Here is a 15,091-nt window from a genome sequence, read left to right on the forward strand (position 1 = left end):
GTTTTAACTTTTTTCCCAAAGGAAATTTTCCAAAAAAAAAAAGAAAGAAAGAAAGAAAAAGAAAAAAGAGAAAAGAAAAAGAAAACAAAACCCAACAGAACCCAAAGGCAGCATTTTCTACTGTATGTGACCAGTTTCTCAGTGTGAAAGCTCAAGGTGGGGCAAAAGACCTGTGGACAACCTAAGATAGTTAACTAATGAAGTGAGAGAGAGACAGGAGAACCATGCAAGACTTTTATATGTGAGTTTGAAACAAACTCTAATGAGAGAAGAGAGAAGCAAAAATTCTAGAGACCAATTAGTTATGACAATGACCCCAGCTCTGGTTTTACTTTGAAATAGGTTTTATGGTGTTTTTATCCATACCTCCCTTGTCTGGGCCTGTGTTTGTTTTGACTACTAAGCAAAAACATGTGGGCCTGAGCATTTCCAAAAATTGTACCGCGGCTCTCCACTTACCTGGCTTGTATGTTATTCCAGGGGGGAAGAGGAATCCCTGTTGGGCGGCAGCAGCTGCTGCCAAGGTCCGCTGGTCATGTGGAAAAATTGGGATCATGAGCGGAGGCATGTGCCCCTGAACCTGCTAAACAGAAGAGAGCCTGTGATCAGACAGGGAGCAGATGTTACCAGAAGCATTTGTCTTCCACTGCTAGAGCTGCTCTGGTGCCCACACGGCCGCCCACTTCAAACCTCTTTCCAGAGCTGAAGCTGAGAACACTCAGGCAAACTCCACCTAACTGGTCTCCTTAGATGCCATGAGCACACCAGCGTCTCACCAGAGCCTGACCACATCCCTGCTTTCACCTCAAGATGGTCAGTGGCCTTCTTCTCTCTTGACTTGTTTTGCTTGCCTTCTTTCTTTCTTTCTTTCTTGCTCTGCTGTTTTCTCGCCCTGTGGGTGAGAGGTTCTGCCCTTTTCCCTGCACTGCATTCTATGCTTCATTGTGAAAACAGTATTTAGCATCTGTGGCCAGAAAGTAATGTCTAATTGTTATATATTCCAGAAGCTGTGTGTCTCCCTCGTCCAGGAGCTTCTTCCAAAGCCTCACTGCATTATATTAAACACATAGCGCTTCAGATTTAAGGCTACTATATCGTGGCGCCCAATTAAACTAATATCCTTTGCCATACACACCTCGATGTAACATATAAATTGCTTGTCAGCTTTATGCACTGCCATGTAGCTCAGTAATTATGGAGTTGTATCCACTGAGAAACTCATAATAAATCCTACTATATCAAATTTCATTTGACCTCAATAAACGTATCAAAGACCACAAAAATGCAAAAGAGAAAAATATTCACTCTCCATCAGTATTTGTACTCTATATAAAGGAAATCAGAGCTATGACAGAATCATGCTCCTGAAAATTGCATTTTAATTTGCTACCTCCCTTCTTTTCTTTAGCTAGCTGCCCTGGTACCAGCAAAGCAGAGCAGGGAGGCTCTGTCCTGGCTTTTAAGGCATGATTCCATAGGCAGAGCTACGGGACTTTCCTCATTTAAAGACCAGAACAGAGATGCATCAGAAGGCACAGTCTTTTGTTTCAGACAGATCTCTGGCTTTCAGTGGCACAAAATGACTACATTATACACTTAACTAAACATTAAGCTAGAAATGTTTTCCAGCAATTCTACAAACTTCAAATGCATCCTCTAAATCCCTACATCTCTTCTTTAGACGAAATTCCATATATGAGCTGACGCCCCTGTATAAATGGTACCAGCTTACTTTCCCCTGTCCCTCTCTCTTCACAGCCAGGGACATTGTGCAAATGTTTCTTTGTGGGTCTGAGAGGTTTCATTTGCCAACAGTCTTTCTCAGGGGAATGCCCTAAGATGTAGGTTAATAAAGGGCAAGCAAAAAATAAACACTTTACAGTATTTTTTTCTGAATTCATTTCTCAGGAAAATCAACTTATAATAAAAAGGTCTTTGTGCAATTACTACCTTGCCAGTGGGGCGTGAAAGAAACTAGCTTTGAGCAGCTATTTCTCCTATTTTAGCTGAGGTAAGCCCAAGCTTTGTACATGGGAGAACAAACTTCGCCTGGTTAAATTGCAGCTGAGCCTCTAGTGCCTGTGCCTCACCTTTAGCCTGAGGGAAAAGTACCAGGTTTGCTGTCCGACCCCAGTTTGCTGTGACCCTGTACAAATGTGAGATGTCCAAGACGAAAGTAGCAAGTTGCAAACCAGAAAACAAAATACAATGTCTTTATGAGTGACCACTGCTCTCAAAGACATCCCCTCACATCTATACAGAAATGTGGTCCTAGCATGGGCCTAGAGCACCATATAGATGCCTTACCCTGAAGAGGAGGAGGTAATGCAGAAGAGTGAGGAGTCTGCATGTTGTTGATTCTCCCTCTCCCCTTCTACCCCCTCCCCCCGTGTCTGTTTGTTTCTTGCTTCCTTCCTTGCTTCCTTCATGTAATAATGAAATAAGCTGCTACAATGTGTTAGGGATTTGAGAAGAAACTTAATAAATCACTGCTACTCAACTTAAGAGAGAGAGAAAGGATACCATGTTGTGTGCCGTATATAAAAGATGCTTCTGAGATTGAACAGTTATAGAGACAGAGTCTCGAGAGAAAGGGCTTTTAAGGAATCTTTGTACAAAGGTGGATTTTCTGGTATGTTTATCCAATAGTGGCTCTGAGATGGAGCAGTACTTTCCATAGAGGTACTGTATACTTCTACATAAATTGTGTGTGTGTGAACATATATATATATATATACACACATAACCTACGGAGCCATTCTAACTTTGTGATTCTATGACTACTAAAAAGCTATCATTAAGACAGTGTCGACAGGGAACCACAAATGGGGCATCTACACTACCCTACCTCACCAGGCTCAGGGACCATCACAGAAGAGGGAGCAGAAAGATGCTAAGAAGTAGAGGTCAGAGAGGATAGGAAAAAACAGCATCTTCAGGATGTGACAGGATCACTGTACTCATAAAATCACTACAGCTATGGCTGTTGCACAAGATGAAGCCAGTCAGCATTCTAGCATGGAAGGGGAGTGAGTTCATGAGCCTCCACCTCTAACTGAGGAGCTATGGACAGCTGATGGCTTCTGAGGTACAGAGAGTAAATTTCTTTTTAATAAGACCACCCCCTGGAAGGTTGGCCATACTCCATTTGATGGTCCCACAGCCAGGAGAATACAGGCATTAAAATTGTATTGAATGCATCTTTAAAAAGTGATGGGGTGGATGGAAGCTGGAGATACAGCTCAGCAGCTAAGAGCACTTTCTTCTCTTGTGGAGGACAAGGGTTAGTGCCCAGTACCCACATTATGGCTTGCAACAATGACCTGTTTCTACAGTTCCAGGGGAACCCAATGCCCTCTTCTAGCCTTAATGGGCACCAGGTATGTATGTGGTGTGTGTGTATGTAAATATATGTATATATATACATATATATATGTTCATATAAATAAATTAAAGGTAAATGAATTATCTTTTTAAAAAAGGAAAAGAAGACATGAAGAGGATGTAGACAGGTAGGGATAGAAGAGAGTAAGGGTAGACATAATAAAAACTCACTGGGTTGGAAGAATTAACAAAAACACTTTTAAAAGAACATAGTGTGACTGTAATAATTCCCTTCATATATTTACTGAAAAGTGGCAGAGTCTCCATTAGTGAACAAGTCCAAGCCCAAGTCTCTGTGTGTCCCCTGCACTTTCTGAGCCATGTGCTCTTCAAAGACTTAACTCTCCTGACACTGTCTGTCAATACTTACAAACACTGACTAGGTGCCATGCAGGTACTGTGAGGAAAGAAGAACCAAGACCAAGCCCGAGCACATTCTCTAACATAACAGTTGTATTATATTGTAGTCAATATTAGCTCTTTGGGTTTTTTTTTTTTTTGTATGTTTGGTAACAAGAAAATATCAAATTATAGTTACGCAGTAGACAGTAGATCTTATCCATAACTCTACTTCAAGAAGAAAAACGTAAACTAACTGGATCATTCAGTTGAAACAGTAGATGCTTGTCATGCATTTAGCAGATACTGTGCTTCACCTGTGTGTAGTGACAATTTTGAAATGTTGGTTTCTTTTAAAAAACACAGAAATATAAAAATACTTTTTTTTTTGATGTTTTTTGAGACAGGGTTTCTCTGTGTATCCCTGGCTGTCCTGGAACTCACTCTGTAGACCAGGCTGGCCTTGAACTCAGAAATCCACCTGCCTCTGCCTCCCAAGTGCTGAAATTAAAGGTGTGTGCCACCACCGCCCAGCATAAAAATACTTTTTTGTTTTAATCTCAGACATGGGATACAGGGCTATTTCAGATTGTTCACTGCAACTGTGTACGATTTGCCTTGTGCTCTAGCAGAGGCATGATTTTGCCAGCTGCAGATAGTTTCTGAGATTGTGTGATATTTGAGATTCTGTGCATTTTTCAGAGGCTATATACACGGTAGGGCCCCAAGAGGCATGGTGGGTTGTTGTTAGTTGGTTGTTGGTCCGTTGCTGGTCATGGTTTGTTAAGTAGTCATGTGCAAAGAAGAAAACAACAATAAGAAGAAATTATATAAACTTTTGGAGAAGATCAAACTTGCCCCAAGCAACTTGACACCCTAATGAGCAGAAAGTAGTCTAAGGATAATATTGCCCCATTTTCTGACACTTGACTTTATTCGGTGATCTCTTTCCTCTTTATCCTTTTCCTTCTCTCTCTCTTATCTAGTTTTAGGGAATTGGAAGAACAGAGGAAAAAGGATGGAAGAAAGAAGAACCCACAAAGTAGCAAAGATAAGCTATGCCTGTGTAATACAGTACCAGGTTTCTAGAAAAACAGGAAAGGGGAGAAAGTGGGATTAATTACAAGGACTGTCTGGAGAGGAAGCATGGTGGCTTCTAGTGTCCCTTGTTAATCAACATCTTAGAAATTTAATTTTCCATCAGGTGAGCAAACAACACAGGGAGCAGTTGAGTGTGGTTGTCCATCTGAAGTTACTGCTCTCGCAGCTGGCTCTCTGTTAGGTGTCTAAGTAAAAGACTATGTTTGTTTTTATTTCTATATTGTGTATATGGTGTGTGTAGTATGACTGTGTGTGTTCATGTGCGTGAACACACATATGTCTATGGAGTACACCTGTGGAGGTCAGAGGACAACATTGGGTACTGGTTGGTCTTCAATGCTCACCTTGTTTAAGACTGTCTTTGCTGTTGATTGCTATAAATGCCAGGCTAGCTGACCTGTAAGCTCCAGAGATGCTCCTGTCTCTGCCTCCTTTCTCCTCCTAGGGGTACTGAATGACAGATGTATGCTACTATGCCTGGCTTTATGTGAGTTCTGCAAATTTTTTCCCAGATTCTCACATTTGCACATCACATGCTTTATCCATTGAGCCATCTCTCCAGTCCCTAGGGTTGTTTTTGCATGCTAAATAACATAATTGTAAGTGTTTTGTATTAACATATGCTGTATGAATTTGGGGTCATTCCTTTCTGTCATACTCTACAACTTAAGGTTAAAAAACCAAACCCCTCACTGATAACTATTATCCAGGAGGCTGTTTCAGTTAAGAAGTTGGAACAGAGACAGCGACAGCGGGAGAGCAGCAGTGCTAACAGAGCCAGGACTAGAGCTCAGAGAAGATCTAGGCTGGCGAGTGTCAAGACAAGGTCTGGCCAACAGCATCAGCAGTGTTTTCCCAGAGCAAATTCTTCAATTCCTAGCATGGCTTCTGAGGTAGATGCTCTGAGGTGAGGTTCAATGAACCATATATTTAAACCAACATTTCAAGGAGAGTGGTGATGCTTTGATGTACATCCACACAAACAAGTGTTTCTTAAAACAGACAAGGCTCAGCCCTACCCTCACGAGCTTAGAATCTGTACTGGAGGTGAAGTTGGAGTGTGGACATTTCTGAGCAGCTTCCAAGAAATGCTGGTACTGCCATGGACAATTCCATGAGGATCCCTACTTTAGTCCAATTCTTAAATTGTACACACAAGGAAACAGACTAACAGAGATCATATAAACTACAAGGCTAGGGTTGCACTGCCTCTGACAGCTGGACCTAGAGTCCAAAACTGCCAATAACTCTATGCAGTTGTTTGTTATTACATGGTGATTTCAGTAGTAGTAAAAAGAGAGATCAGTTTTAGTTAAGGGACCTGGAGGTCTCCAGCCGATAGTAATTCTGCATGTCAGGACCATATTCTTGGAGACATTTCTAGGGTTTGGATAACAGGAGCGCCATCAAATTTTAAAAAGTTTCCTCCTTTCTCTCATCGTTACTTAATAAGAGCAGAACTCGTTACTCTTGGTATTTACTGTCACCAATTCCAGTCACTGATTACAAGACATTCATTAGCTATAATCATTTAGCTCTAAGCAATAAAATTGCCTTTAACATCTTATCCCAAGCAATGGGGATCAAATCCCCTTTGTGCATGTGAGCAAGAGCTCTACTACCAAGCTAGATCCCCAGCACTTTGTTCTTCATTTATTATGAGGAAAGCAACAATGTGGTGAAGTAAAGTATTGTACTAAAGCCAGGATAGGCAGCTACTGGTTAGAATGTAGGCTGAGTGCAGACAGGACATTTCCTTTGTGAACTTTAGTTAAAGAAGAGGTAATGATGGCCAATATCTTCCATTGTTTCCTCTACACCTCCCATTGAAAAAGTGATGTGTTTACCCTCTCTCATTTAATCCTTACAAAACCATGAGGCACTCAATTTTATTCTTACTCACTCAATAAGAAAGCCAAAGCTGGACAACACTAAAATAACTTCACCAAATAAAAATGTAGCATGTCCAGGATCCAAGGTCAGATGAAGATCAAAGTTTGTACTTGTCAGGGCTAAAGCTTCTACTACAAATTGTCATGCTATATTAAGCATGAAGTCAGATTTTACAATGCAGATCTAAATGGCATTGGGTATGCAGTTCTTTGAGGCAAAGTAGTAATTTCCATTCAGTTGTAGTAAATAATATAGTGAGAATATAGGCAGCCTTTATCTAGTGTCCTTCAATGGGAAGATGATGGAATTTACACCATAACAGCACAAAGGGACTGACTTTCATATTCCCACAACTTACTCAGAGCTGCCCAGTTTGTTGAAAATAATGTCTTAAAAATTAGCAAGGTTAATAAAGCCTATTGATACTTCTACCACCTTCTACAGTACCTGCATGCTCTCCCTGTGCTCACTAACAGACTGGTGGATGAACATAGGAATGAAAGGGAAAGCAAGCAATAAAGATGTGGAAAGAGGGCTTGGTGGCTACACAAGAACCACAGAGCAGACAAAGCATTTTACTCTCCTGCATGCTATGAACTAAGGTAACTGCTCTGAGTGCCAGTGACTAGGGCAGATGAAGCATTATGAAGACACATAAAAGCTCTATGTGTTCTGAAAAATGTGATCTTGACTTCTGTCCCATTCACTCATTTGGTGGCATGCTAGAAAGGGTAGTCACATGGAAGAAGCTAGCTTCTCAAAGTATTTTACTGAAAACTAAAAGCAATCAAATTCCCCACACTCCATCAAAGAGTAACCAGTCTCTACATGTCTTGTCATGTGGACATATCAAGATTTTAGACAGCATTTTTCTTTATTGAAATTGTAACTTTCCTTGTATGTACTGAGATATTCTTTAATTATTCTATAGATAAAGAGAAATAAATGACTTTATGAATGCAGAGAATAAAGCTTGATGTGGCCAAGATAAATCTCAGCATGAAAACGTCATTAATTTTACTGCATTGGAAAAAAGCACTAATTGGCAGGGTATCTAGTGAGTTAACAAGAAAGAAGGATCTCATCTCAGGTCAAGCTTAGTGCATGCTTGAAGGAACAAATGACTCCCAAGCACAACTGTGTCCCTGTCCTACACTTCTGCAACCCCTGACCGACACATTTCCCTTTTTAGAGAGAATAGAGAACACATTCTCCGTCATACAGGCTATATGCCTAGAAATTTTAATTGGTGAGGTGTTCCACGCATCACTCAGGAAGGAAGAGAGCAGCAGATGCGTGTGAAACATTTGGGTCTGCTCCCTTCCAAATTCGTGAAATAGCATTGCAGTGTCAAGACTCATGCCTTTGTTTTCCCTGTGCTAAGTTGTTGACGATGCCATTTCTTGCCATCTGCCCCCAGCTTCATTAAAGATACATGAATGGGCTAAGTCTCGCCTGATAGCTTGTGAGGGACAGGTGCTATTGTTTGTCCCTGAAGACTTGCACTAAAGATCTGACTCAGAATACTTGAGAAAGAGCATCTGTAGCAGTCAGTCAGAGCAACTTGGCAGAGACCTGGCTGCATGCTAATATGCAAACAGAGTGACACTCAGGGGGCCTCATTTTCTCTTTCATGAAGATGGTTCCACTTTTTTTTTAGTGATATGCAATAAGTATTTGTATTGAAAAATCATGTACATATTAATGTCTGTGCTTGAGTTAAAGACTGGGCAAGTCGTTTTTTTTTTAAAATAATTTATTTATAGAAAATAATCCCTGGTATGCTTTAATTGGAGAAAGTCTTTTGAAATGTTGGAAAGAAAATCTCCAATGTGTGTAACACCATGATAGAAAGAAAGAGGAAGATGGGGGTGGGGAGCAACAGAGACTGAGACAGAGACAGAGAAACAGAGGCAGAACTAGTGCACAGACACACAGTGGAGAGGGGTCAATTTCCCTAATTGCCATACTTGTCATGGCTGAAGATAGCTGAGTCACCTATAGAATGTATTATTCCATGGTAAAAACTGCAGCATCTAGGAGAATAAATAAAAGGTCCAAGAAACTATACAAAGAGCTTTAAAGTGAAGATAGGAGTTGTCTCTCTGCCAAACAGTACATATCAAACTATAACACTTGAGTAGTTAATTCTGAAGGATTATGAAGGCAAAGGTCTCATTTGGTAGTGTATACTCTTCCCTCAATAGAAACCTTTTCAGTGGCAAGTGTTCTGCTATCTGTGAGACCAGATGACTCTGCTTGGTCCTTTCTTAGGAAGTCCACACAGTCCTCTTGGTTAACCACAGCCATCATCTACTAAGCTCTTCCGTTCACTTGCCATGTCTTTCTAGGTACATGGAAAGCCCCTGAGTGGCCAGTGCCATTTATATTAGATTCTGCCCCATTACGCTCAACAAAGGAATAAGAACATAATGAACATTGTGTAATGGCTGACCAGTGACTCAGAACAAGACCAGGAATTTCTACATTGTGGTAACATTGTGCTTATACCTGCAAAGGGTAGGAAAATGTCAAAGCACATCTTGAGATAACCTTGTTTGCATTTGCTTGCCATATCTAGCAAATCTCTAGCTGACTGCAGTTAAAAAGTAATTTAAGAGAAATCCTGGCAGGAACAGGTTTGAAATATACATGTCCTAGAGAATTTGTACACAGAATCCCACCAAGAGTCAATGAATATACACTAGGTAGATACTGCAGTCCATTCACAAAAGGATGTTTGGTTCCTCTTTGTTGTTGGGGGCAGGGTGATATTTTATTATCCCATTCCTTCTGTCCCTCTCTCCTTTTCCTCTGTTTTCATCTATTCTCTCTCTCTCCCCTTTCTCCTCCTCTTCTCAGCTTTCTTGGGTGCCAATAAGATAATAGACAAGATAGTTTGTGGTAATTGCTCATTGTTTTTTATAAATAAAAAATTACAATTGTAATTATGAAATTTTTTATATAATTCAGTGTCCTCTAGAATTTTCCAAATTCTTACTAATTAGCCAAGATTTCCCCCAAAGGTAGAACTAAATATATTATAGTTTAAAAGCATCCTTTACAAAACTCAACTTTTTACTTCAGTCATCTACTTCTGCAATCAAATTAACAAAGCACTAACTTTATAGTGTATGGATATCATGTGTTCTATTTGCTTTCTGTTGCTATCACAGGAACCATGACAGAAAGGAACCGAGAGGAATGGGCTTATTTGGCTTACTCATCCCAAGCACAGTCCCTCAATGAGGGGTGGGCAGGACAAGAACTTAAGTAGGAACTTGGAGGTAGGAACTGAGGTAGAGATCATGGAGGAATGCTGCATACTGACTTGATCTTTGTAGCTTATTTAGCCTGTTTTCTTATAGCATCCATGACCACAGTGATCTGTGTCCTCCATCAATCATTAATCAAGAAAGTGCCCTCACAGACTTACCTACACAGCAATCTGAAGGAAGGAGTTCCTCACTGGCTTTCCTTCTCTCAAGATGTCTCTATCTGGTGTCAAGGTAACAAGCTAAGCAGCACACTATTCCATACATTACATGTCAACAAGAAGTTAATATAAGAGAGCAGCTACAACACTTAATTCTTTTTACTAATCAGACCGTTATATAGTGAAACATTTGAAATATTTACAGAAGAAATAAAAGAGACACAGCTTGTCCCCAGCTTCTTATTGTCCCCAAACCATTACCACAAGTGAATGAAATAGGAAAAATTAAATCAGTTTGCTCAATTGTCCTTAAGACAATCATTCAAACCTTCTGCCCAGCCCAGCTCTCTTTGCTTTCTTCTTTGATTATTCAGCAGAGAAGGGGTCTTTGCAAGGAAGAGCATACAGTTGTTGGTCAATGGGCACAAGCCCTACACCACTTCTTCAGATACACCCCAAAGAGAAAGCTCATCCTCATGGAGACACTTGTCCTTCTTAACACCTCTTCATTCCCACTGCACACTGCATACTCTAGCCCCAGTAGCATTTTAAGTGGGTTGACATCTTATTAATCTCCCAGATCCCAAGAGTGGAGAGTATTACTTTAATCCTGGGTTGTCTATGTATGTTCTAAGTATGGAACTTTTCTAAGAAAAGAGTATGGATTTGACACTAACAGACTTACTTTCTACAATCTCTTATTTACTTGTCTCTTGTTCCTTATTCCTGAAATGAAGAGCTTGACACACAGCCACCTCAGTTACTCTTGGGAGGCACATTACTTCTTGAGGAGAAGGCAGTGCCTATCTTAATTCAACTCCTTCAAAAAACATGTATTGTGTCTCTATCGCTGCATGGCTGGTAGCTAGGTACTAGAGATATAAAGTGTCTATAGCCTCATTTCATTATAAAGTACTATTTAGTCTTCACTATACCCTAATATAAGTTCTCCTGTCTGTCAGATTGCTTTGAAATAGCATCAACAAAGCAAGGAAGAATTTGCTTAAGGATAAAATCAGATTATGGACAAAAAATTCCATTAGGTATTGCTCCATGATCTTTCCATGGTATATACACCAGAAAAAAACAAGAATATTTATGAGGACACAAGTCAGGTAATTTTCTAAAAAAGATGATAAATGTTAATTAAATGTGCTTAAGTTTCCTTACTATGTTTTAAGAAACTCTCACCAGGAGGGAGATAGAATATCCTGGCCATAAAGAAATTAATAAAACATGTTATGCAAAAGTAAAATTTATGATTCATTTGGAATTAGATATCTACCACGTTTTCAATCCATACAAATGCATAATCTTGTCAATTAAATATTATTGTTAAGGTCTAGTAGTATGTTAAAATCACTTTAAAGTGCGACTAAGGAAAATTCATGTGTGTTTATTACTCCTCAAGGGTCTATTAGTGGGCATTTTATTCAGATCCGTGCTGTAAAATCTGCATAAAGTCAGCATATTGTTATCCCCATGTGTGCATTTGTTTGGTTAAAGCAGAACAGCAAATCTCAATTTTTGCAACTTCTAGAAAAGTCAAGAGAACTAAAATAGTCTTAATTTTAATCAGATCCAAACAGTTATCACTACAGAAGTGAAGAGTTGACTATTATGCAAATAGTCACAGTTAGTGGTCACCAGGCCATCACAGAGGACCCAGCTAGTCAATTACTTTGGCTATTTCCAAAGACTAGTGAAGATGAATGTCCTATGCTAGCCTGTCTTCTGTCTGGAGAAGTAGGAAGCATTTTAGAGACTGATGATTGTTGTTCTTAAGTGGAAACCTCATTAAATACACAATGATCAGAGTGTTTTTCCAAGATGAAAATTATTTCTTTTTCATATCTTGTATGAACGCCATCTAAGTATATTCCCATTTGTAAAGAATGTGGTGTTCCAGTCTCTGTAGCAGCTACATTCATATATAAACCTTTCATAAACTTTTGACCTGTAATGAAGGCAAACTGGGTTTGACTCCTGAACTGTTTTATAGAAGCATATTCTGCTAGCAATGACCACAGTTCAATTATGAAATTCTTCATCTAGAAATGCAGGTTATATTTGGAACTGAAGGTCTTGTTAAAGTTCTGTCCAAGCATCTTAAGTGCAGGAGCATTGTGTTCATCAGGCTCAGTAAGAGGCCTTGCACAAACTAGGTGCTCAAGAATTTGTGACAGATGTTTCCAAAGCTTGTATTTGACTTAAAAGCTAAGTGAAGGCAGTGCTGAAGACTTTTATCTGTTTGATTAATCCAAATTCCTCCTATCTGCAAGCCTCATATGAAAGGAAGAAGAGGAGAAACCTCCAGACACAACGCACTCTGCTGCACTTGAGTTTGGCTATTCCAGAATCTAATCTCCAGGTCTGCTATTTAATAAGCAAAATTAAAATTGATTTAATTCATTTATCAAGATTTTTTCTAGTTTTATCAGTAGAAATTCCTCTTTACTATAATTTGTAGATGATGCTAAGAGCCTTCACAAACTGCATCATTTCTGCCTAAAAGAATGAGAACCATTCTCAACAGAACCAGAAGTATAATACTCTAAAGTAATAATTTAAAAAAGTTTGTTATGCCATCTTGGGCTGGCTATACAATACATATTCTAGAAGAAAATTTAAGCTTCAACTAACTCAAAGAACAAAAGCTGTTCTTTCTCAAGCAAGGCCTGAGGAAGACAGTATGCAGGATGTAAAGAGAACATAAGGTTTCCATGTTGTCAATGGCTGGCATGTAGACAGTTTTAGAAGATATCAGTGGGAGGCCACTCTGCATACCATGTGTGGTTGGAGGGCAAGCAGGTGATAATCAGAGAATGGGTACTGAGGACAGGCATAAACAGTAACTGTCACCACAAGCCTGGTGGCCTTCAAGTTTGTCATCTACTATATATACCTGTATATAGAACAAAAAATCCCATTCACTATGATGTCATCCTGGAGCATTATGTACAACCCCTATTGTACTTTTAGCATGTACACCACAAACATGCATCCATTCTCAACATACACAGAAATACACAACACATACACACACACACACAAAGCATACTTACATAATGCACATCATGTCACACAAAAAGCCACATTCACACAACACATACTAAACTTATACCATATACATTCACACAAATGCACACATATATACATATATCATATACATATATTCACATAACACAACAAAATTAAAAGCACACTGTATAGATATATGCCCCACACATTCACACACAATAGATACAGGATCAGCAACACACCATAATACTCAAAAAAATTATACAACACTCTTTTATACACCACACATACATCCACACACAACATAAATAAGTTCACACATATATATACATACAATATACTCTCATATATCACATACACTCACATACAGCATGCACATGCTTATTTATACACATATCACATACATAAAACATGCAGACAATGTACTCTCATATACCACAAACACACACATGCACACACACACAAAGTGCACACACTCACACATGTGCATTCTCATACATGTATAAACTCACACACACACATACAATCCTACATCTGCTACCCAAGCTTGGTGAACAAGTCAGTGATTGGGCCATCAGGAAGATGGTGTGGAAGGCAGGAAGGACAGTGGCTGTTCAGGTGCTTCTCTACTAGCAAAAGAGGACAAGATAGTGGGAAATACACAGAGGTGAGCTGAGAGGACAGAGACTCTGTATAGTGACTCTGGGGTTGTAGATACAAAGGCGCTAAGGCAGCAAAAATGTCGGAGAGGTGGGGAGGCCAGAATACAGTTAGTGGAGAGAAGAAAGGAGAGGCTAGAAAGTTGTAGATACATCAGATCCTCTAGGGCAGTAAAGATCTCAGGAAGTTGGCTTATTTCTCCCCCCTGAGAGTGAGGCACAGTCCACGGGAGGGCTTGAAGAGAGAGTAGCAGCTTGAGATCTAATTTAAGCTTATCACAGTGGAAAATGAAAATGGAGACCCATTTAGAAACTGCCTCAGTGGTCCACAACCAGGGGTAATGTGGGCCTATCTCACTCTTGCAAAACTTCTCTCTTCAAGCAGAAGGAAACATGGGGCAGACATTACAATAGGCTGTGGAGGAATATCTCCGAATGCACAAGAAGAAGAGGGAATGTGATGTTGGCTGAGCCATGCTCTTCTATGGTGGTCTTGTGAGAAGCCATTGTGTATCCTTGGAAATGAAGGTGTACCCCTTTGAATCCAGCTTCTACTTCATGCTGCAGCTTAGGTGAGCAGATCTTCCAAACTGGATGGTACCTGCTGTGCCACAGGAATGTTCTCTTACCTACTATGTCCCTTACCAAAATTTTAGGCAATGGAGAAAGTTACTGACAGAAACTAAATACAAATTCTTAATTCAATTTCTTTGTAGAAAATAAATATTCAAAACACTAAAGGTAACTACAACCTTTTTATGGGAAAATGTCAATAAGAAAGATCCCAATGACAGAATTTAATAAATTCAAACTGGCTCAAATATTAGTTTAATAAAACTTCTTTACATTTTTTGATAATAAGGGTAATGCTGTATTTGCTAAATAAAAATGAGCTCTATAGTATAAAATAAGATGAGACAGTCATTCACCTCTTACCACCCTGCTGGTACAATGACTAGCCAATAGTGTTCTTTTGTGTAGATAGTACTAACTCAATGCAATTAATAACTCAACAATAGGCTCACAACTAAAAAAAACCAGAACCCAATGGTGATAAGAAATGGAAAGATGCTGGTGAGCCAGTAGGATAAAGAAAGAATAGAATTTACATTGGCAACTGAAACTACTGACTCTCTAGCATGATTGCTTGAGCTGAAACCTCTTACTAAAAACTTATCTGGATGTGGTGAAAACATGTGTAGGTGCTTGGGAGAAAGGGGCATGAGGATTGTCACAGGACAAGGCTTGTGTATAATAA

The 15,091-nt window shown here is 39.5% G+C and overlaps 1 protein-coding gene across 20 annotated transcripts in view; it reads right to left on the reverse strand.

Annotated features, from left to right (window-relative positions):
• Positions 1-15,091, reverse strand: part of Sox6 (SRY-box transcription factor 6) — a 618,663-nt gene that overhangs the window by 120,617 nt on the left and 482,955 nt on the right. For 15 of the 20 annotated variants that reach the window (XM_031387985.1, XM_031387994.1, XM_031387987.1 and 12 more), the window contains one exon: positions 460-583. In XM_031387985.1, coding sequence (XP_031243845.1) covers positions 460-583 — 124 coding nt within the window. The remainder of the gene's footprint in view (positions 1-459; positions 584-15,091) is intronic. The other 5 variants (XM_031387977.1, XM_031387981.1, XM_031387996.1 and 2 more) reach the window with 1 other exon arrangement.

Source organism: Mastomys coucha, unplaced genomic scaffold (genome assembly GCF_008632895.1).
Source record: "Mastomys coucha isolate ucsf_1 unplaced genomic scaffold, UCSF_Mcou_1 pScaffold21, whole genome shotgun sequence".
NCBI lineage: Eukaryota > Metazoa > Chordata > Mammalia > Rodentia > Muridae > Mastomys > Mastomys coucha.